The 20,862-nt window shown below is 46.6% G+C and overlaps 3 protein-coding genes across 4 annotated transcripts in view; 2 read left to right on the forward strand and 1 right to left on the reverse strand.

The window, feature by feature from the left end:
- LOC115561239 (mediator of RNA polymerase II transcription subunit 13-like) overlaps positions 1 to 5,693 on the forward strand; it is a 29,190-nt gene extending 23,497 nt beyond the window's left edge. The window contains exons 24-30 of the mRNA XM_030381113.1: positions 119 to 261; positions 639 to 797; positions 1,314 to 1,493; positions 2,397 to 2,542; positions 3,515 to 3,679; positions 4,180 to 4,280; positions 4,672 to 5,693. Coding sequence (XP_030236973.1) covers positions 119 to 261; positions 639 to 797; positions 1,314 to 1,493; positions 2,397 to 2,542; positions 3,515 to 3,679; positions 4,180 to 4,280; positions 4,672 to 4,804 — 1,027 coding nt within the window. The 3' untranslated portion in view covers positions 4,805 to 5,693. The remainder of the gene's footprint in view (positions 1 to 118; positions 262 to 638; positions 798 to 1,313; positions 1,494 to 2,396; positions 2,543 to 3,514; positions 3,680 to 4,179; positions 4,281 to 4,671) is intronic.
- A 703-nt stretch (positions 5,694 to 6,396) lies between these two features.
- Positions 6,397 to 12,549, forward strand: LOC115561725 (uncharacterized). Of its 2 annotated transcripts, none has more exons than XM_030381937.1 (8): positions 6,397 to 6,724; positions 7,347 to 7,419; positions 8,886 to 9,001; positions 9,249 to 9,427; positions 10,242 to 10,337; positions 10,575 to 10,643; positions 10,741 to 10,840; positions 11,489 to 12,549. In XM_030381937.1, the coding sequence occupies exons 3-8, from the start codon at positions 8,926 to 8,928 to the stop codon at positions 12,028 to 12,030; spliced, it is 1,062 nt and encodes a 353-aa protein (XP_030237797.1). In that variant the 5' UTR covers positions 6,397 to 6,724; positions 7,347 to 7,419; positions 8,886 to 8,925; the 3' UTR covers positions 12,031 to 12,549. The 2 variants fall into 2 exon arrangements, with proteins under 2 accessions (XP_030237797.1, XP_030237796.1); XM_030381936.1 differs by lacking the exon at positions 6,397 to 6,724 and adding an exon at positions 6,752 to 6,943.
- Positions 12,550 to 12,561: 12 nt separating this feature from the next.
- Positions 12,562 to 20,435, reverse strand: zgc:112083. Its single transcript, XM_030381935.1, has 10 exons — positions 20,326 to 20,435; positions 19,275 to 19,456; positions 18,635 to 18,861; positions 17,799 to 17,913; positions 17,196 to 17,348; positions 16,778 to 16,852; positions 16,062 to 16,182; positions 15,360 to 15,498; positions 14,613 to 14,737; positions 12,562 to 13,579 (listed from the first exon to the last, which is right to left on the reverse strand). Exons 2-10 carry the CDS (start codon positions 19,420 to 19,422, stop codon positions 13,093 to 13,095), a joined length of 1,590 nt encoding a protein of 529 aa, XP_030237795.1. The 5' UTR covers positions 19,423 to 19,456; positions 20,326 to 20,435; the 3' UTR covers positions 12,562 to 13,092.
- Positions 20,436 to 20,862: the final 427 nt, after the last annotated feature.

The following is a 20,862-nucleotide window of genomic DNA, read 5'->3' on the forward strand; positions in this document are numbered from 1 at the left end:
ACACGCGAGAGCTTGAGTTCTGTAGCCAGTTGGTCAAGGACACACATCCGCAGCCACCCGTCTACGGTCTTGTGTTTAAGGGGGGGTCGGTTCTAAGTGTTTTGCTTGTTTGGCGCAGGGCTCGGAGGAAAAAGGGCTCTGCCCGCCGGGTGGGCTTGCAGAAGCTGTGGGACTGGTGTCTGGACCTGGTGCAGGTGACATCGCTGCCCTGGAGGGTCGTGATCGGACGGCTGGGCCGCATGGGCCACGGAGAGCTGAGAGGTAATGTATTTTTTTTTTTTTTTTTGGGGATTTTAAAATTGTATTTCAAATGTGCAAGAAACATGTCATCAAATGACCATCAAAAGCAAGGCTCTATTTTTCCATTAATTTCTTGACACATTTCAAAAAGAGTGGGAAGAAGTATACCCCTGTTTAATCCCACCCCCTTTCATTCAATCACACAATAATTATAAACCACTACCTGTTCCCTTTAACTTAGATTAAACTTGCCATTGATAATGTAATGGAACATATGCAGTTTAAAGCTATGATAGGATCAGGTGACGCACGTGTCCCCCCCCCCCCTGTTGACTTGACCTCAGCGTTGTGCGCCCGCTGTCTCGCTAACGCGCGTGATGTCACTTCCTGTGCGGCAGACTGGAGCATTCTGCTAAGCAGGAGGAACCTGCAGTCGCTCAGCAAGCGCCTGAAGGAGACCTGCAAGATGTGCGGCATCTCGGCCGCCGACACTCCCAGCATCCTCAGCGCCTGTCTGGTCGCCATGGAGCCGCAGGGGTCCTTCGTCATCATGCCAGGTAAACGCCGGCGGAGGGCTGCTGCAAAGGACTCAAGACTCACTTGTTCAGAGTTCACCTGGACTCTGCATAGCCTCCCTCCTTACTCCCTCACCCTCACCCCTCTTACGCACTTATTGTGTGTTGTACGTCCAGGCACTTGATGTACACTTTTATTGTATGCTGTACGTCCTGGAACTTGATGTGCACACTTATAATATGATGTTCATACTGGCACTTAATGTACGCACTTAAAAACAGTACTTGTCATCGTGTAGCACCTTATCCTAGCTATCTTTGGTGTGAACCTAGCGATTGTAAGTGCTTGGCACTTGGTTCTATGACCATCCTTACTGTACTGACAGCGGTATATTGTTGTTTCTCTTTCTTCTGACAAATGTACGTATTTGTAAGTCGCTGTGGATGAAAGCCTCTGCTAAACACCCTCAATGTAAAGCAGCAGCAACGCTGTGCGAAACGCCGTCCAGGTGGTGGAGAGTCCCGTCTAACCCAGCGCCCTTCTCCTCTCGGTCTCAGACTCGGTGTCGACGGGCTCGGTGTTCGGCCGCAGCACCACGCTCAACATGCAGACGTCGCAGCTGAGCACGCCGCAGGACACGTCGTGCACGCACATCCTGGTGTTCCCCACGTCGGCCATGGTGCAGGTGAACACCAACACCACGGAGCCAGACCTCACCTTCAACCCCATCAACGCAGGTGAGTAGGGGGAGGGGGGGGGGGGCTTGGTGTTGACCCCGACGGTTGGCTAGACAGGGTCAGGGGCTGAGGGTCTGAGGATGAGATGAGGGGTGGCATGGGGCACAGGGGGTAGAGCGGGTCGGCAGGGAACCGGAAAGTCGCTAGTTCGATCCCCGGCTCCTGTGTCGAGATGTCCCTGAGTGAGACGCCTAACCCTGACTGCTCCCGACGAGCTGGCTGTCGCCTTGCATGGTTGGCAACGCCGTCATTGTGTAAATGGAAAAAAAGTGTAAAAGTTAGTAAATATTTTAAAGTGTTTTGACTGGCCGCTGGTTAGAAAAGCGCTGTATAAATACAATCCATTTTATGATGATGGACAATAGAGCACTGGTCTTTGTTAATGCTTGTTTCAAGATTTAACGAAACCAGTTGGAACAAAGGTTTAATGAGAGACTGCGTTATGTATTGTTTTAATGAACAGAAATGTCCACTCTATGACGCAGTGTTTCCCAAACTTTTACTTCTTTTTTAAATTATAAACCATTGCGACCCAATATAAAAAAAATAAAAACAGTTAGGAGTGTGTTTATGGGCAGCTATCGTTAACAATCAGTCAATCAATCAATTCGTTATAAGATAAAACTTTATTAATCCCCCAGGGGAGAAATGTGGGTGTTTCAGCAGCAAGAAAATAAGACAGTCAAAACTGAAACGGTAGAGATGGATGCCAAAACAGTGCCAAAGTATTTCTGTATAAGAAAAAGAATCATATACATTTATTTTGCGACCCAATTCAAGTCTCCCGCACCGAAATGTGGGTCGCGACCCAGTCTTTGTAAAGACAGCTATGACGGAAATGGAGATTAGATTCGGCCGTGAGAAACCCAAGTGTCTAAAGGCGAACCGTTCTTTCCATTCCAGATGGCTCGGAAGGGATGGGCTTCTTCGACCTGTTCGACCACGACATGGTGGACCCCGAGCTCATCAACATCCTGCCTACCTCGCCCACCACCTCCCCGGTACACTCCCCTGGATCACACTACCACCAGGGAGGAGACGGCAGCAAGGTCAGTCCCCCCCCCCCGTCCGTCCGTCCCCCTCCCCGCGCTCCCACTCCCATCCGTCGCACCCTCACCCCCTCCGGTCGCACCCTCACCCTCCGGGTCCACTCACACCTGTCCCCCCCGCGGCCCCCCTGGGCTGGAGGGCTGTAGCTCACCCAGCTTTGTGGCAAATTCCTCTACCGATTCAAAACGGACCTCAATGCAGTTTGTGAGAGAAAGAATATTTGAAATTGAAAGCATACCATCCCGGTAGTTGATGGCAAATGGGATCTGAAACCAGACTCTTTCCTATTTATTTTACCTCGCCTCTTGGTCTGAATTTCCTCTTTGTGTGTGTGTGTGTGTGTGTGTGTGTGTGTGTGTGTGTGTGTGTGTGTGTGTGTGTGTGTGTGTGTGTGTGTGTGTGTGTGTGTGTGTGTGTGTGTGTGTGTGTGTGTGTGTGTGTGTGTGTGTGAGAGAAACCCTTCTAACTTCAGTGCAAGCGACTCACAGAAGTGTTGTATCATACCACTTCCTGCCACCACAACTAGGGCTGGACGATCCGATATGCAATTCGCAAAGGCTGCATTCAAAAATAATATTATTACTTAAGTTATTACGTTTTTCCTTTTTTTTATTTTAGGATTTGTTACTGACTGGAGATCCGAAAGATTCTTTTTATTTATTTTTTTATTAAATGGCTAAATATAGATGTTGTAATATCAATTCATACATGGATTCATCTCAACACATAGGCCCGGCGTATAGGAAATAGCAGTTTATATGTTGCCTGCTTCCAATGTTGTGTTGGTCAAACTATCGAATGATTTAAAGCTTATTTAGTGAATAATACAGAACGTAAGGAACTTTAAAAATGAAAAAGCACATTCACAATATTGGTCGTAATAATCTGAATTGGATTATTTCCCCAAGCGTTGAGCCCTAAACCCAGCACTGCCTCCCCCTCGTGTCCGACGCCTGTCCTTTTCCCTGCAGGGCCACAACACGGATCGCATGGAGTCCCACGAGGAGGCCCTGAACATCCTGCAGCAGCCCATGGCCCTGGGCTACTTCATCTCCACCGCCAAGGCTGGCCCCCTGCCCGACTGGTTCTGGTCCGCCTGCCCACAAGCCAAGAACCAGTGCCCGCTCTTCCTCCAGGTAGCTGAGCCGGGCTCGTCCCCCAGTGCCTCTCCGTGCACATCGACACGCACGCCGTATCGTTATGCATTTACATTCAGGGCGTTAGGCAGTCGCTTTTATACAATGCAACTTGCAATAAGTACTTTTATCAGAAGAAAGAGATTCAACAATAAATCGCTGTTGGTGCAGTAAGGATGTTCATAGCACCAAGTGCCAACCACTAACAACCACTAGGTTAACCCACTCCCCGTACACAACAAGGAGAGCTAGGATAAGATGGGATACAATGCAATACCAAGTACTATCTTTAAGTGCAAGAACGTACAATAAGTGAGTAAGAGGGGTGTGGGGGGGTCTAGTTGAACTCTGAAGAGTGAGTCTTTTGCGGATGCTGGTGGGCGACTCAGCTCTCTTCAGCCATCTTCAGCTATTGTCCCGTGTAGTCAGATTCCTTCTGACTGATCTCTCACTCTCTCTCTCTCTCTCTCTATCTCTCTCTCTCTCTCTGTCTCTCCCAGGCGTCCTTGCATCTGCACGTGTCTTCGGTCCAGTCAGACGAGCTCCTCCACAGCAAACACTCCCACCCGCTGGACTCCAACCACACCTCCGACGTGCTCAGGTGAGGACTTAATAGTGATAATAAATAAACCATTGCCCGGCAAGCCAGGTTACCGTGACAGTGTTGATGTCTTGGTTGATTTATAAAAGGGTCATTCATTTCATCCGGTTCGTGTCAATGCATCTGACCATGTGTTTTCTGGTGGATTATAATACAGATTCAGTTTATGGCAATTCATCTGAACATATGTGTTTGGGTGGATTATACTATAGATACAGTTAATGGCAATGCATCTGAACAGCTTTGTTTGGTTGGATTACAAAGTATTATTCAGTAACATTCAATGCAAATGAATGTGTGTTTTTGGTTGCTTTATAAATAATACGCTCCGTTCATCCGGTTTTTGGGAATGCAAATAAACAAGGTTTTTCCATTTTATTTCCTCCTCCAGATTCGTGCTGGAGCAGTACAACGCCCTCTCCTGGCTGACGTGCGACCCTGCAACGCAAGACCGGCGCTCGTGCCTGCCAGTCCACTTTGTGGTGCTGAACCAGCTGTATAACTTTATCATGAACATGCTCTGAGCTCCGTGAGCCACAGGATCCGCCGCTGGGAGAGGATCGCTGTTCACTGAAATTCATGGATTTGTTGTGCTTATAACAAAAAGAAGAAGCGAGCGCGCCCCTCCGTGCCCCGGACAGGAAGTGACCTCGCTCCACCACGGAGACGTCAGAGCACGCCGTAGAGGGGGGGGGGGGGGGGGGGGGGAGAGACGCAGACTCTTCGTCCCGCCGGTGTCACCAACGCAACCACGACTGACCGGGCCTTTTCAATCAAGCCAATGCCAAGAATTCATTTTAGCATTTCGGATGATCAAGGGACTTTTCATAAAGGAGAATAAATTGTCTTTTTAATGACTGTAGATTGCAATCTATGAAATTTTATCCTAATGAAATGCCTGCATATATTATTTATTGTAAGTTTTTAAATGTGGAATTTTTAATGCTTAATATCTTTTATATATTACAAATCCTGGCGGGTGTGTACATTGCCATCTCACTGTAAAGGAATGGGTTTCGATAAAAAGTGGTGTAATTTTCCCAATTACAGTTACGATAAAAAGAAGCTGTTCACGTGGATTTGCTGTAGATTGCTTGTAGAGTATTATTTTTCCAGAGGGTACATACCTTTTTATTGCCATGCTGTAAAAATGAAGTAGGCTGGCCTGGGCATTTGTGACCCAACCCACGAGTGGATGAGACTTACCTCTCTGTGCTATCGGTGCCAGAGTCTCTCGCACAGTCAAACTCAACGAGCTCTGACAAACAGGAGGAACATGAGAAGGTACATTGTCAGATTATATATTTTATATAACAGATTTAGGTAATTGTGTGTGTGTATATGTGTAAATATAATTGTGTGCCGCTACTGATGGTGCAGCTTCAGTTTTAGGAATAAAGTGCGTCTACGTAATTTCATTTGTCCTCATTTATGTAAGTTTATTTCGGACTAAACTTTGCATACCACTACTGGTACACGTTCTGTATTCATTGTGGAATACCTGAGTCACTAGGCATTGGATCTGTTCAATAGACAAAAGCCTTTTTTAAACATTGATTCTGTACCTGTAGTTGGCAAAATTGCGTGACAAATTGAAAGACTTGTGGCCGTATAAAGGCCATTGGCTCAACGTCAAGTAACGGTTCCTCAATTACGAAATGGATTTAACCTTACTTGCACTAGAAGGGTTTAGCCGCTTAGTGAAAATGGAATTTACTAATCAAGAGAAAACATGGCAGGGTTTATCCAATCACAGGCCTCAGCCGGCTTAATTGAATCCAATTAAGGTGCAGCCCCATTTGCCCGCCGTGGTTAAACGGTTGTTACAAGAGCCAGTAAAACTGGTTCACATCGATGCACTGTTTGAACACTTATGGCCTAATGATGTCAAGGAACCACCGGGATATCCGGGTAGTCGAATTTTAACAAAATTAGGCGTTACGGTAGAGATTATTTTATTACGAACTCGTTTTATAATGGCACTTTCCAAGACACTCGAAGCATAAATACTGTGTGTGTGTGTGTGTGTGTGTGTGTGTGTGTGTGTGTGTGTGTGTGTGTGTGTGTGTGTGTGCGCGCACGCGCGCGAGCGGGCATGATGGTTACGCTTCATCCAGCCGGGTGATGTACAGCTGCCTGTGTGTACTGTTCACCACACACACTGGCTATCACAGCGGAGAAGTTGGAAGGACCGGGGGCCATGTTGATGCAACAGCTGGGTTGGGAGTTCTGCCAGCAACCCGGGTCAACGCCTCTACTCTGGCTTGCCATGGAATCTCTACCGACCGACAGAAGTCAGAGGGATGAGCGCCCTCTGCTGGCCTACAGCTCCTCTACCAGCCACCTCTATAGCCGTTCTGCAGCACCTCCGAGGAGGGACGAGACCCGCCCGTCTGAGCCTTCCGTCCGAGGAGGGACCAGACCTGGCCTGCAGCGCCAGGCAGGTAGGCAGCCACGGTGCAGGATGCTATATTAAGCAGTGCTGGGATGGTGCTTTATATAGCACCGTGCAACCTACATTGTAGCACTCAGGAAATGATTCCTCTTCAACAGACACGCTGCTGCTCTCTATAGTGTTAATGGAATTCAAATGACAAGGTCTTAGACGCTTAATGAGATTAGCACAAGCTGTTGGGAGCAGTTAATGGCCTTTCCTGGTGTGGGTAAGTAAGGTTGACTAATTGTCCAGGAGGTCCAGCTGACCCTGGCTTAGACAACAGGTGGTCTGTATGAAATGGACGCCTATTAGGCTAGCACATTGTTTATGTTTTCTTATTTTTTTAAATCCTTTCATTTGATATGCACTACACCATAGCAGGTAATTTTGTGAAATCAATCTATTTTTAAGTTGATATTTAATTTGTGTGTGAGAGAGAGAGAGCGTGTGTGTGTGTGTGTGTGTGTGTGTGTGTGTGTGTGTGTGTGTGTGTGTGTGTGTGTGTGTGTGTGTGTGTGTGTGTGTGTGTGTGTGTGTGTGTGTGTGTGAGTGAGTGGGACTGACAGACAGAGACAGAGAGAGAGAGACGTGGTAGAGCGAGCTCTGAAAGCCATTACCTCCCTTGATAGAGACACGCTGAAGGAGCCGTCAGTCTCGGACCACTGTAGATCACTGAGGACCATCGCTCGTCTGCTGCTGCCAGTGAGTACCTTGGTTTGTTTTGTATTTAAACTTTATGGCAGTATACTCTCAGGAACCTGTGAGACACAAGCCTATTGTCAGATCTTACCGTACCAGTGCAAAATTCAAACTAAGTAGCCAAAGGCTGCTTATTGTCCTTTGGTTGGTACGCTTTTCTTCAATGTAATTTGTGCAATATTTTTCATTATTCAGAATCATTAGCTATTGCTGTAATACTGCTGTTACAAAACCGTTGTTAGATTAAGATGTTCTTGTTGCAGTTGAAGCAGGATAACCTTTTCAAGGAAGTAAAGGGTATTTTAAACCTTCCGCTGCTTGACTTGATTAGGAAGGAGCCTTAGCTTTGGTGTGCGACTGATTGACATTTCACCAGAGTGCTTTTATATCCTGACGACTTGAGAGTCCAACTTGAAGGTCCTGAACACACTTACTTCAAGTGATGGTATGGCATTCCCATAATCTGCTAGTCTGCCACTCTGCCCATAGATATAACTTAATTTATGTTATGGGGAATTTAACAGAATAACAAGACACAATTGTGGTAAACTACTGTTATTTTTGCTTAAAGGGTGTTACCTATTTAGTTTGTGTATTACATAGTGATAGTAGAGCAATACATCAGTCCCATTTCTCATTAGTCTTGTTTAGTGTAGCATGAAGGCTCAGGGCTCTACCTCAGTCCTATTGCTCACTAAGCTTCTCCATGTAACCACCATCACCACTAGAATGAATAAGGATCAATGGGAATGATGTACAGACCTCAGCTCCTACAAAGCTCACCATGTTACACTGTATACCACTAGAAGTCTGATTGCTCACTATTCATTATTTTCATATATAGTGTAACATGATAAGTATTGTATGAACTAAGGCTGTACATTAGTCCCATTGCTCACTAGTCTTATACCGTATAGTGGTATATAGTTCAACATGGTGAATTTTGTAGGAGCGGAGGTGTGTACATCAGCCCTATAGCTCGCTAGTCTGATGCAGTGTAACATGGTTGTCATTCTAGTGTTATAGTGTAACAGTCTTTACATCAGTCCCATCGCTCTCTATTCATTCTGCTAACAGCATTACTAATCATGTGTCCTTGGAACGGATGGTTCCCAAATTAATTAACTGGATTTAGCAGACGTCCCTCTTGTGGATAATCCAGCGTGTCATCGAACAAGGAGTGTTGATGCTTACAAAATGACATGGTCAAGGTAATCCTGGAGGAAAATTAAATAACGGTCAAATTAAATAAAAAATTATAGAAATATGTAGTTAGACTAAGCAGATAACAAGGTCAACAAGGAATTAGACCTTGTTTGATAAAACTTTTGTCAACAAATTCATCGGCTGCTAGGTGAACTATTTATTGATCACTGATTGATTGCCCGGGATGCATTTTTTTCTCTATGCTACTGCCGTTAGTATTTGACTTGATATTCAAAACACAAATTAACTTCTTTACTCCCTAGCAAATCTCCTCTCCTGGAGTAAGACTCCACGCCGTCCCGGATGTTTTCAACCTCAGACGCCCCTGAGATGAACCCTCCCAATCCACACAGAAGCTTACTGATGTCGCTCTCCTACGGTACGTTGTCAACAACTACACCTCCCAGCATTCCTCACTGTGGGCATGCAGTGCATTCCATTTGAACCGGGAAGTCAGAATTGGATTGCGGTCCACTCGGGTATGACGTCATTCCCCGCATTGACTTTCGAGGTAAATGGAAAGCAGCAGTGTGTGAGTGTGAGTGTGTGTGTGTGTGTCTGTGTGTCTGTCTGTGTGTCTGTGTGTGTGTTCTCGACACTGACGTGTTGTCATTCTCTTCTACCAGATTACAACATGCTTCCCAGTCAGGATCTGAGGTCCTACTGGTTGTGTTCCCAGCAACACGCCTCAGCGGATCCCACTGGGATCCATCCCCACCAACACCTGCAGGCCCTCCCTCCTCTTCCACGCCCCTCTCTGGTGGTCTCACCTCCCCCATGCTTACGGTGGACCCAATATAGTAATGTAGGGAGACACTTTTCTATTGGGATCATGTTCCATACACAACCGGCTTGTTAGACGTTTGATCTCGTTTTGTTGTTGTTTGTGTCCTAGTGCGAAATGTCACACTTTGATAGAGTGTGACTTAATGGTGGGTTCCTGAATCCTCAGACGCCAGCCTTCCGAGTTGCACTTTGGACGTCGCTTACGGTCTCGGAGCATCCATAGCGTTCCTGTTCGTCTTTGTGATTGTGTCATGAAATTGGCTAGTCGTTGTTTATTGTTAGCTACATTAGCCTGTAAACACAACTTTACATTGTATTGCATGCACAGCAAGACCATGCAATGTATAAATTGGTGACCGGAATAAAGTAGCAATGTAATCAAGTGTGTAAGAGCATTTAAAATCGACATTAAAATGACCAACGTGGTAATACAAAAAGAAAAAAATCTCTTCACGGGCGCAGCCATTTTGTTGCGAGCGTCATCACTGCTCTCGGTCTACTCTCAGATTTCAAAAAGATGAAGACAAAAAGGGGACGTGCCGTCGAGAAATGCCGCAAGAAAGCTGGGAGATCTTCGACTTTCAACACGGAAGTCTGGCGTTCGAGGATTTAGGAACACACCATTAGTCAAGGCATCCGAGTCCAAGCCAAACAGTACTGGGTTCGATCCCCATTCCCCATGCCGACCTGTAGGCATCCTAGAGTACCATAGGCCATGTATCTGATTCAACTGCAAATGGTGTTGAAAAGTTTCGGTTAGCAGTACCTTGAACATTACTTGTTCGCCCCTGTGTCTCACCTGCATATGCCGTAACCACGCACTAATTCTGCAGGCCCTGGATTCTCTGTCCATCACAGAACAGAGGGCACAATCCTTTGTCCCCTTCACTGCTACCCACAGAGCCTCTCAGGGCCTCACCCAGCCTAAGGTGGGTCAATATACACTACTAATACATTCAGGAATCTAAGTTAAAGGGGAGATATCATGTCACCAGTGTCCACTAGTGATGTCACTAGGGAACAGGGAAAGGCAGATTTTCAAACGGCTTGTAATGGCTGATCACACTCACCTTGTGGCATGATATCACCCCTTTAAGCTACAAATTCTGTCAAGCCTGTGTGGACACTTGAAAAGCTGAATGCTTTTCCATTGTATTTTATCCAAGCCAGGGAAATGGGGAGCGATGCATGTTTGCATCGCCTGGCAGATTCATCGCCATAAACAGAGGGTCGAGGTAAGTGATTGATCAGAAGTTATTGCACAAAACGGCATAATAAAGTGGCTGCATCTTTACTGCCAATGTGTTTCTGTTTGCTTTTCCTCCACTACAGAAGTCGCTGATGAAACCATCAGAGTTTCCTTCTGTGACTGACATGGCCGCGGCGATACAAGAGAACAGGGACTCTGCCCATTCCTCACCTCCAATTCCAGGTGAATTCAACCTTAGCATTACCATCCTGTAAAAAGTCTTCAGAGGCAACTTTCAGCACATTTCAGAAACTGTCGGTGCTGGATAGTCTAGCGGTCGAGGTGTTTGACTCCAAGTCGAAGGTCCTGGGTTCGAACCCTAATGTCAATTTTGGTATCCTTTGGCAACATGGTCATATATTAATGTATCTAAAATGCTTTGCTGTCACTTTGTAATTTAGCCTAAAGTGTCTTGGCTTAATGACTAGTGATAGAAAGGAGCAACACTGTACTTAAAGGGGACATGTTATACCCCCAGGTGAGTGTGATCAGCCGTTATAAGCCGTTTTGAAAATCTGCCTTTTTCTGACATCACAAGTGGGTGTGTCCACCTAGATGTATGACGGATAGATGAGCAACGTTTGCTACAGTCCGGGTAGGCTGATCTATCCAGCATACATCAGGGTGGACACACCCACTTGTGATGTCAGAAAAGGGCAGATTTTCCAAACGGCTTGTAATGGCTAATCACACTCACCTGGTGGTATAATATTAGACCCTCAAGGGAAGCGACACCAATAACTCAACCAGTGTGTGTGTGTGTGTGTGTGTGTGTGTGTGTGTGTGTGTGTGTGTGTGTGTGTGTGTGTTTGTGTGTGTGTTCTCTCCCAGACGGCTCCCACGGCCGGCCCACGTCTCTGAAGAGGAGGGCGTCTGACTGTGAGGGGCGGACCCAGCCCCCCCTGCACCTCGCAGACCTACTGAGACAGGAGGAGGAGCAGACGGAGGAGAAGGAGACTGCCCGGGCACAGCCTCACACGGAAACCTCCCAGCATGCATCGAGAGCCGCTCACGGGCGTGCCAGCGAGTACGACGCCGGGCCCAGGCGGGGGTCCGGGGACTCGAGGAAACGGGGGCCTCACGAGAGTGACGGCGTGCGTCTTAAAGCCATGAGGATGAGGCACGGGGAACGTGAGGACTGTCGGGTCTTCACAGGGAAGATGTTTCAGTCGGCTCCAGTGAACGGACCTCAGTATTACCAGCCCTCACCCGGGTATTACGCTACCGTGGGCGGAATGGATCCCAACACCCTCTACCCAACGCCTTCCTATTCCCAGGGCAGATTCCTACAACAGAACCAACACGTCTTCCACCAAGCGGTGTTTATGAAGCAGAACACTGAACTCCAGAACCTGGCCGGACAGTCCTTGTGACGCTGTGCACCCGGAGGTACACATGGATCCGTTTCAAACTAAAAGCCTCATTGCTCCAGAGTGTTAGAACTTTTATTTTGGAGATCACGCAAGAAAGCGTCTTACTCATTCCTTGAAACATCAGTGCATTAAAACTACTGTATATTTATTTAAATTTAACTGCCTTGGTCAGATGCATTACTGTGTTCCTCACCTTCCCCGAATAAGACTGATCGGACTCTGGGGGCTGGGTGAGGCTGCACACCTGTTGTACATCATGCAATCAGTGTTCCAGGTTAAATCAGCCATCCCCACGGACTGCAGAGATCTGCATGGCAACATGGACCAGTATCATTGTCTGCAAAAATTACAATAAACCGGCTTTCAACACCACCAACCTGCCTTCTTTTTTTGGAGGAGCCCAGAAAAGCCACCTAGGGGGAGTGTAGCATGCAACATTGCTACATGCTCTCATTATATTCAAAATAAAAAGGAAATCTTGAACCAACACTGAAAAAGTTTGTTTTAATGCTCAAATAAATAAATCTCAAATAACCATCAAACCGACCACTTTATTGTACACCATCGCATCTTCTAATAAATAAACTGGCTTCTCAATATTTAATAACTTAAACAGTGCTAAACGTCAGTCATTAGTTGCATAACATTAAATTCCATAAGAAGAAAAATAAAATGGAAGATACCGAACATCTAAAATAAACATATATACAAACGACTATCGCAGCTTGGCGCCGTACGAACGAGGGCGTCAAGAGTTCAGCCGTGTTTCACCAGACACGGGCCTCCCTTACGTTCAGGATAAGAGCGGCTCCAATTCACGTGTTCACCGTATAATAAAACTGTTTGATTAAAAAATAAAATCTCGCATTTCTTCCTCTATAAGCAAACTTTTGTCCTTGTCGCCCCCTTCCTGTACAAACACCGCCACGGCGTCAAAGACAAAAGGGGTAAACACCAATCATTAAAAACGATGAACACGCATGAATCCGAAAACACAGTGGGGGGGGGGGGGTCCACTGAACATCATAGGAACGTTGAATCACACGACCAGGGGGGGGGGCTTCACACCACGTCCATGCCCAGGCCACGGGCCACCTCGGTAAGGGCCTGCACCGCCCCGGAGGTGGCGGTGGGGTCGCACTCCTCCAACAGCATCAAGGGCCCCCCGGGGTCGTCCTCGATGTGGGGGATGCTGTTCATCACGCAGTACACGGGGGAGTCGCCGCCGCGGGGGCTGGGCTGCGGCGACGCCGCCTCCTCCTCCTCCTCCTCCCCGGGCTCCTCCTCCTCGGAAGAGGAGGAGGAGCCCGGGGAGGAGGAGGAGGAGCCGTCGCAGGAGGAGGACGGGGAGGCGGAGCCCGGCGGCTGGGGGGAGGCGTGGCTACGGTCGGGAGGCCCCCCCCTGGAGGTCTGCTTGGCCCGGGGCCCAGGGCCCCTGCGGTGGATCTGCCGCTTCTTCTCCATGTTCTTCATGAGCTCCTCGGTGACCTCCACCGTCTCGAAGCGTACCATGTTCAGGGTGAGGTAGCCGTCCTCGTTCTCCTTGTACCTGGGGGGGGGGGGGGGGGGGGGTGTTATTATTTATTTTAAATAATCGGCCTGGGTGCTCTCTTCCTGGATAAATCAAAATTTTAAAATTCTTATGTTAACTTTTTTTATACCGATGACTGTCAGGTACTTTCTGCATTACCTGTCTGGGATTGCTAAAGTGCCCCTTATCTTAATTGTCTTGACTACTGGTACTTCAATACACATTCCTTTAGGGATCCAAGTTAAGCTACAAATACACAGTGAGTAAAGCCTTTGTAAGTCACTTGAAAGGCTGAATGCTTCGACATTCTTTTCTTGGGGAGCGATGCATGTTTGCATTGCCTGACAGATTCAAATCTATGAGCAGAGTCGAGGTAAGCGACGGATCATAGGTTATTGCACCTAAAGGGATAATAAAGTGGCTGCATCTGTACTGTACTGCCAACATATGTCTCCGTTTCTGGTCGCTAAATTGAACCTTATGTTAAAAGGTATCAGCGATTCTAGGTCGAAACATAAATGATCACTTTCATCTGATCTTTCCTCACAATCCGCTAGCTGCCGCCCCAATAAGCAGGCCGTCAAAAACCGGCGTCTCTGCAGGCAGCCTATGCTCCGGGATCGTACACAAAAACAAATGGTACTACCAACCATTCAAAACCAAAATAAATTGTATTCCAACCAATCACCGACAAGCGTGCGTTCATGATAGTTTTGAGTCCGGTAAATACGATCATGTGTTTATGTTTTATGTTAAAAACATAAACATGTTGATTATGTTTATGTTTATGTTTTATTTATATCATGCGTCATGTGTTTGACGTCATGCGTCATGACACATGACGCATGATATAAATAAAACATAAACATGTTGTTTATGTCTGTGTTTCATTTAGATCATGCGTCATGTGTTTGAAACACGGAAGGGAGGGGCTGTTTGTTTGGGATCTCGCTTCAAATACCAACAGAAGAGACGTGCCCCAACATCGCCGACACAACCTTAGACGTTGGATAGGAGTGGTAGAAGAAGAAGAGGACCGGAGGAAGGGTACCTGAAGCGCGAGTGTCCCGACGGCCACTTCAGCTGGTGCTTCTTGCGGAGGTGCAGTGTCAGCGTGTAGCACCAGGAGAACGTCTTCTCGCAGATGTGGCATTTGTACCTGGAGATCATCCCTCCCTGCATCATCCCAGACATCACATCGGTCAGGACATGAGCCGAGTCCATCAATAGTTACAGAATTAATTCTAAAAACGACCACATTCTAACAGACTTTTGTTATTATTACCTTTTAAACCCTTTAATTCTAGCCGAGACTTCGATCAAAAGCTATGTGGTGAATTTTAGATACAGGACATAGCTGCAGTCTTTTAAGCTATTTCAAGAACTGCCCTGTGTCTTAGTGACATCACCAGTGGGAGTGTCCAACTAGATGTATGATGGATAGATAAGCCTACTAGTAGGTACAGTCCACTGGTTAGGCTGGTAGACTTATCAATCCAGTGTACATCTGGGCGGACTCTCCCATTTGTGATGTCACAACGTCACAAAGCAAGGCAGAGTGGTTGAAAAGTCTGGTAATGGCTGCTCACACTAACACCTAGCGGTAAAATAGGAGCCCTTTAATGACTGTATCCATTTACAATTCACTATGTAGCGTAGTAAAGTTAAACAGGGGCCCTTTGAGGAGAGGTCAGGTTCAGGGCCTCTACAGGTAGACCGCAGACAACAGAGATGCGCCCCAGAAGACTCCAGCTCTGAGCGGAGCATCACGACCGCCCCGGCTGTGCGATTGGCTGACCTCGTGCATGCGTCTGTAGTGCTGGCGCATGGTGTGGGCCATGCGGGACGAGTAGTCGCAGCCCTCCACCGTGCACCGGTAGGCCGCGCCCTCGTTGTGGGTCTCCATGTGCTTGCGCAGGTCGTGCTGGTTCTTGAAGCTGAGGTGGAAGCACAACGTGAGGTCGGTCCGTTTATTTACTTTTTTGAGAGAAAAAAAATGCCAAGACTTCTGAAACCTAAGGCATCTTAAAATCAATAATATAGTCTGAGATAACCCCGACACATGCTTTTTCAGGCTTTACCGTAGTGCTGGGCGATTTGGCCTACAAACTAAATCGACGATTTTTTCAAACCAAACCTGTTTAACGATTTTAATCGTTTTCTTTTTTTAAAAAATGTCTATAAATATATTTTTTAAGTTTGGATTTAATTTGATGATTAACAATCATTAACAAAAGCAACATTTGGGTGCCAAAGACTTAGGCAAACTCTAAACACTCACTTCTTTCAGTGCAAGCTGCCTGTTGACATTTTACTCTTTAACCCAACCCTTTTTTTTTGTTGATTTAAAAAATAAATAAAGATTATTGACCATAAATTCAAATTACAATTAAAAAACGATTAATCGCCCAGCTCTACTTTAATGTATGTCCTCAAAGAGACTGTTAGCCCCTTGTAAACCCTCCAGAATATCTTCTATGTTTGAGAGAGTGCGGGTTACCTGCTCTCGCAGAAGTCACAGGAGAAGGGCCGTTCGTCACAGTGGCGGAACTTGATGTGGATCTTCAGGGTGGCCAGAGTGGTGCAGGTCATGTCACACAGCGGACACTTGATGTGATTCACTGCAAGGGATACAGAACACAACCACGGGTCAGAGACAGGCAGGGTAGGGCTGCTCGATTGAGGGGAAAAAAATCTAAGTCACGATTATTTTGGTCAATATTGAAATCACGATTACTCAAACGATTATTTTTGAGTTTCAAAACATGATGCGCTTATTCAGCGTTTCTCTCCAAAAATACATTTGGTAACTGAGAATTTGGTTTTGAGTTCAAATAAAAAAAGAAAAAAAAAGGAAAATAATGGATCAAACAATCTAAATTCAATTAATTGCAATGACCTAAACAGAGCGACGGCAGCAGAGCGCCAGGACGCAAATATTTTTTTCGTAGGATGGTAGGGGCAAGTACCGCCATTTTCACCTCTGACTGGTTAGAATGTTTCTCCTCCGATTGGTTATGGTTAGGGGTAACCTACCCATAAACCTAAACCTGAAATCCCCCAAACAGCTAGGACTTATCAAAACACAATCTAAAAGGAGAGCCCTTCTAACCAATCAGAGGCGAAAAAGGCGGAATAATAATAAAAAAAATAATAAAAAAACGAAAAATAATAAATTGCTGCCAGGACTGGGTGACGTTGTACAGTAGGGCTCACCATGTTGCCTGACGTGGTCCCTCAGGAGCCTCTCGTTGGTGAAGGCTTTCCCACAGTGCTCACACACAAGAGAGCCTGTCGGGAGCACAGATCAGTCAATATATGGATCAACACAAACACACAATGACTTAACAACCTCCACCTGAATAATGAATCCGACGGTTCTGACGAAAGGTCAGGCTTCGTGTACGATATTTCGGACCAGAATATCACTAGAAGAAACCCTTTAAATATCTTTCCCTTTCAACCCAAACGTTCCATATATCACACTTTCCCAGAAAAAGAACGAAAAATCCAGGCAGCGTCCAAATTTGTGCATATTCTGAATTTGCATAAAAACCAAGAACAAATTCCGCTAATGAGCGCATATTCTTAATTTCAGTGAGCCCATCAGGCCCTGTTATGTGGCTCCCCTCACCCTCAGGCTCCGCCTGCCTGTGGAGGTGGTCGAACAGCTTGGTGTTGCTGGAGAACATGCAGCCGCAGGTGGGGCAGGCCACCACCTTCTCCTGGGTGTGGCTCCGCAGATGTTCCCTCAGGCGGTACCGGACCTTAAAGAAGGCGTCGCAACCTGCAACCCAGAGGGGAGTCGCTATTGGACGGTTGGAACGCAGCCGACGAGCGTCAAACCCCCATGAGAGACGCCGTTGTACGAGACGTTCCGATACCGATTCCTGAACCGATTCCTAAACACGTGTTCTTATTTAAGGGTTCTCTTACGATGACAGCAATGTATAGTCTGTTCACGAAAGAAAAAGAATCAGAACTAATTTAGGAAGTCATTTACATGTATAATCATAGTAACACATTTTTATTCTTTTAGTTACACCGCACGCGTTTGTGATGTTCTTTGCCTGTGCAGTATATTACATAGTCACATGATGGTATCAGACCAGCGAATAGACTTGCGTACTTGCCGATACCCGTTTTAGGCAGTATCAAGGAATTTCCAATACTGGTATCGGTATCGGAACAACTCTAGAGAGTATAAATCGTTGGGCTCATGTGATGTCGCTCCTACCTCCCCATTGGCAGAACAGGGCCTGCTGCTCCGGCTGGGGCAGGGGGCGTGGCTCGCTGCACTGCACGTGGTTGTCGGCGTGGCGATAGAACCACTCAGGGTTGTTGAACGTACTCTGTCAGAGAAGAGCCCGAAAACAAGACTTTAATGAATCGTTCAATCCTGATGCGTCTACATTCCCATTTTAGTACCAGGTGTGAGGCTGATTAGTTAACGCAAACCAGTTCCAAATCAATCCACTGGTGACATCACAAATTAGTAGGTCACGACAGAAGTCTGACAGGCGGATCCTCTCCCGCTTACTGATTGGTCCGTCCACCAGAGGTGTGTTTGTGGTTGATAAATACAGGTCTTTATTCTTATACTAGATCTGTAAACACCTTAAAAAAGAGACAGGATGCTTGCTCAACCAACTAGTGCGCCTTGTGTAGCGACGCAGGTTAGATTCCTGTGCTACATGTCATTCCCTCTCTACTCTGGCACTTAATGTACACACTTATTGTATGTTGTACGTCCTTGCATTTAAAAATAGTACTTAGCATCGTATCCTAGCTATTTTTTGCTGGATACGGGGAATGGGTTAACCTAGCGCTTGTTAGTGCTTGGAACTTGGTTCTATAGACATCCTTACTGTTCCGCCAGCCATGTATTATTGTTTCTCGTTCTGACAAATGTACTTATTGTTAGTCGCTTTGGATGAAAGCGTCTGCTAAATGCCCTAAATGTAAATGTCGACTAAAACTCACTATCCTGTCTTTCTTCACTGTCCTCTCCATAGAGGCTACAAAGCTTGCATGGTGTCACAGTATAAACGCTAACAGCCCTCTCCAACCTACGTCACAGTGCTGCCACATGCAGCGCAGGCCGGCAGAGACCTCCGAGGAGAGGTTGTTGGTGTGCAGGTCCTGCTTGCAGCCGGGCAGGGCGGGCTGGGCCTTCAGCAGCTGCCCTCCGAGGCCCTTCAGCTTGCTGTGGTAGGTGTGGAAGTGGGCGTGGACCTCCAGCTCCCTGGGACTGCCCATGGCCAGGAACTCACAGCCCCTCCACAGGCACGCATAGTCGTCTACACACAGAGAAAGGCCAGGCAGAACACATTAGGCTCATGTGTTAAATGGACTTCATTTATGTAGTACTCTTTAAAACCAGTGGCCACACAAAGCGCTTTACAACATTGCCTGACAGTCACACATTCACACACCGACGGCAGTGTCCACCGTGCAAGGCGACAGCCAGCTCGTCAGGAACAGTTAGTGTGAGGTATCTGGCTCAGGGAGACCTCAACACTCGACACAGACGAACGTAAGATATTACGATATTTAAACATACTAAACAGACCAAAGATAAGCTACAACTCACCAATACAATCTGCCCATCTTCAAGGCAGCACAACATCTTTAAACACATTTACTTGAATCATGTGGCAACAAAACGACATTTTGACCATAGCATATTGGATAGAGTTTGGCTGTAGCTCACCGAGCTCCTCCATGGCATCTCCGTCTCCTAGATGCTCCTTCAGGTGGAGGGCCATGTGCTCGCTCAGCTCCTCCACGGTGTGGCCCTTGAAGGTGCAGGACGACCACTCGCACTGCACCGACACACTAGGCTTCTTCGTCTTTCCCATGATAACAGATTCATCAAGGTGGTGTCCTCGCCACCTGGTAGGCACGAGGGGACAAGAAGTCAAGGGCGCAGCGAGGGCACATTTAGGCGTTACAGTGTTTACTAAAGGAGGATTTGAATACAATGCATATCGACGCATATCGTGGCTTGACGTCACATCAAAACGTATCGTGGCGAGTATATCGTGGCTTGACGTCACATCGAAGCATATCGCGACTAGACGTCCCTCCCCATTCGCGGGCGTCCGAGGACGTCCGCGTCATCGTTGAGTATCGAGACAGGCCAAAGTCAACGTATGTCGTGCATCGTCGCGACCGACTTCCTGTCCACAGGTTTGTGTTCAATCCCTTCAGCCGAGCACTTTGAAACATGTGAAAGCATCGCAGACTTCTTGTCGGAAAGGTGATCGTACATAACGTCGATGTGTGTGTGAAACCAAAGTCACGCCGATACACAGAGGACGACCGCAGAGGTCTGTAGAGGGACGATACTGGTGGGTGTATCGCCATTAACTCACTCAGATAAGACTTATATCGTCATGAACAGGGCTCTCCGTGGACGGACTAGAGGTCGTCCTCTGATCGCCCCAGTGAGTGGTTTTAATCCGTTTTAATCCAGAGACATGTCAACATGTTAACACCGAGATGTTTTGATGATGTACCGTTAAAATGGTGATGGTAGGTGTCGAACTCAAGCAGAAGCCTTTATGTATTTATAAAACATCGTATTCAGGGCTGGTTGTCAACATGACCAAATCTGCCTCAGTGTGGTTACAGTACAGATTAGTGAACCATCATACTATACTGTTTAAAATACATGAAACACGACACGTACCGAGGTCTATCACACGACTATCGTCCTTTGTACACGTCTGTTAAATGTTATTTTATTATTGTTTCGTTACCTTTGTTATCCACTTGTAGCTTCGCTCCCCTCAACTCCGCTTTTCCCTCCACTGTTTTGGTTCACTTCCTGTCATCCAGAAGGCGGTAACGTTTCTTCTTCGCGGGGAAATGAGGGGGGAAATTGATACTTATTCGTACACATACCGCTTCCTGCTGGAATGGAAGTTCATAGACACTGGGTTCCTGCATAGGAGATGAATTAATAGGCCTGTCTGTCAAACTGTCAGTCTGCCTGTCTATCCATCCATCCCTCCGTCCGTCCGTCCGTCCGTCTGTCCGGCTGTCTGTCTGTCGGTATTAATGTTTATTAATGTGTATGCTAGTGATGTTCTTAACAATTTTACTCCATATATTTTACAAAAAAAACGTAACATGTGTGCAGACACAAATATTGGAGCTTTAGAAAGGGAAACTATAACAGTGAGGATCTGTAAATATTCCCTTTCAGTCCTTGTTATTGTAAATGACAGTTGAAAAATGTGACGTATGCCTCCAAAATTAACATCTTCGAAGATACCATATGGACTGACCAAAAT

This window comes from Gadus morhua, chromosome 16 (genome assembly GCF_902167405.1).
Source record: "Gadus morhua chromosome 16, gadMor3.0, whole genome shotgun sequence".
Lineage (NCBI taxonomy): Eukaryota > Metazoa > Chordata > Actinopteri > Gadiformes > Gadidae > Gadus > Gadus morhua.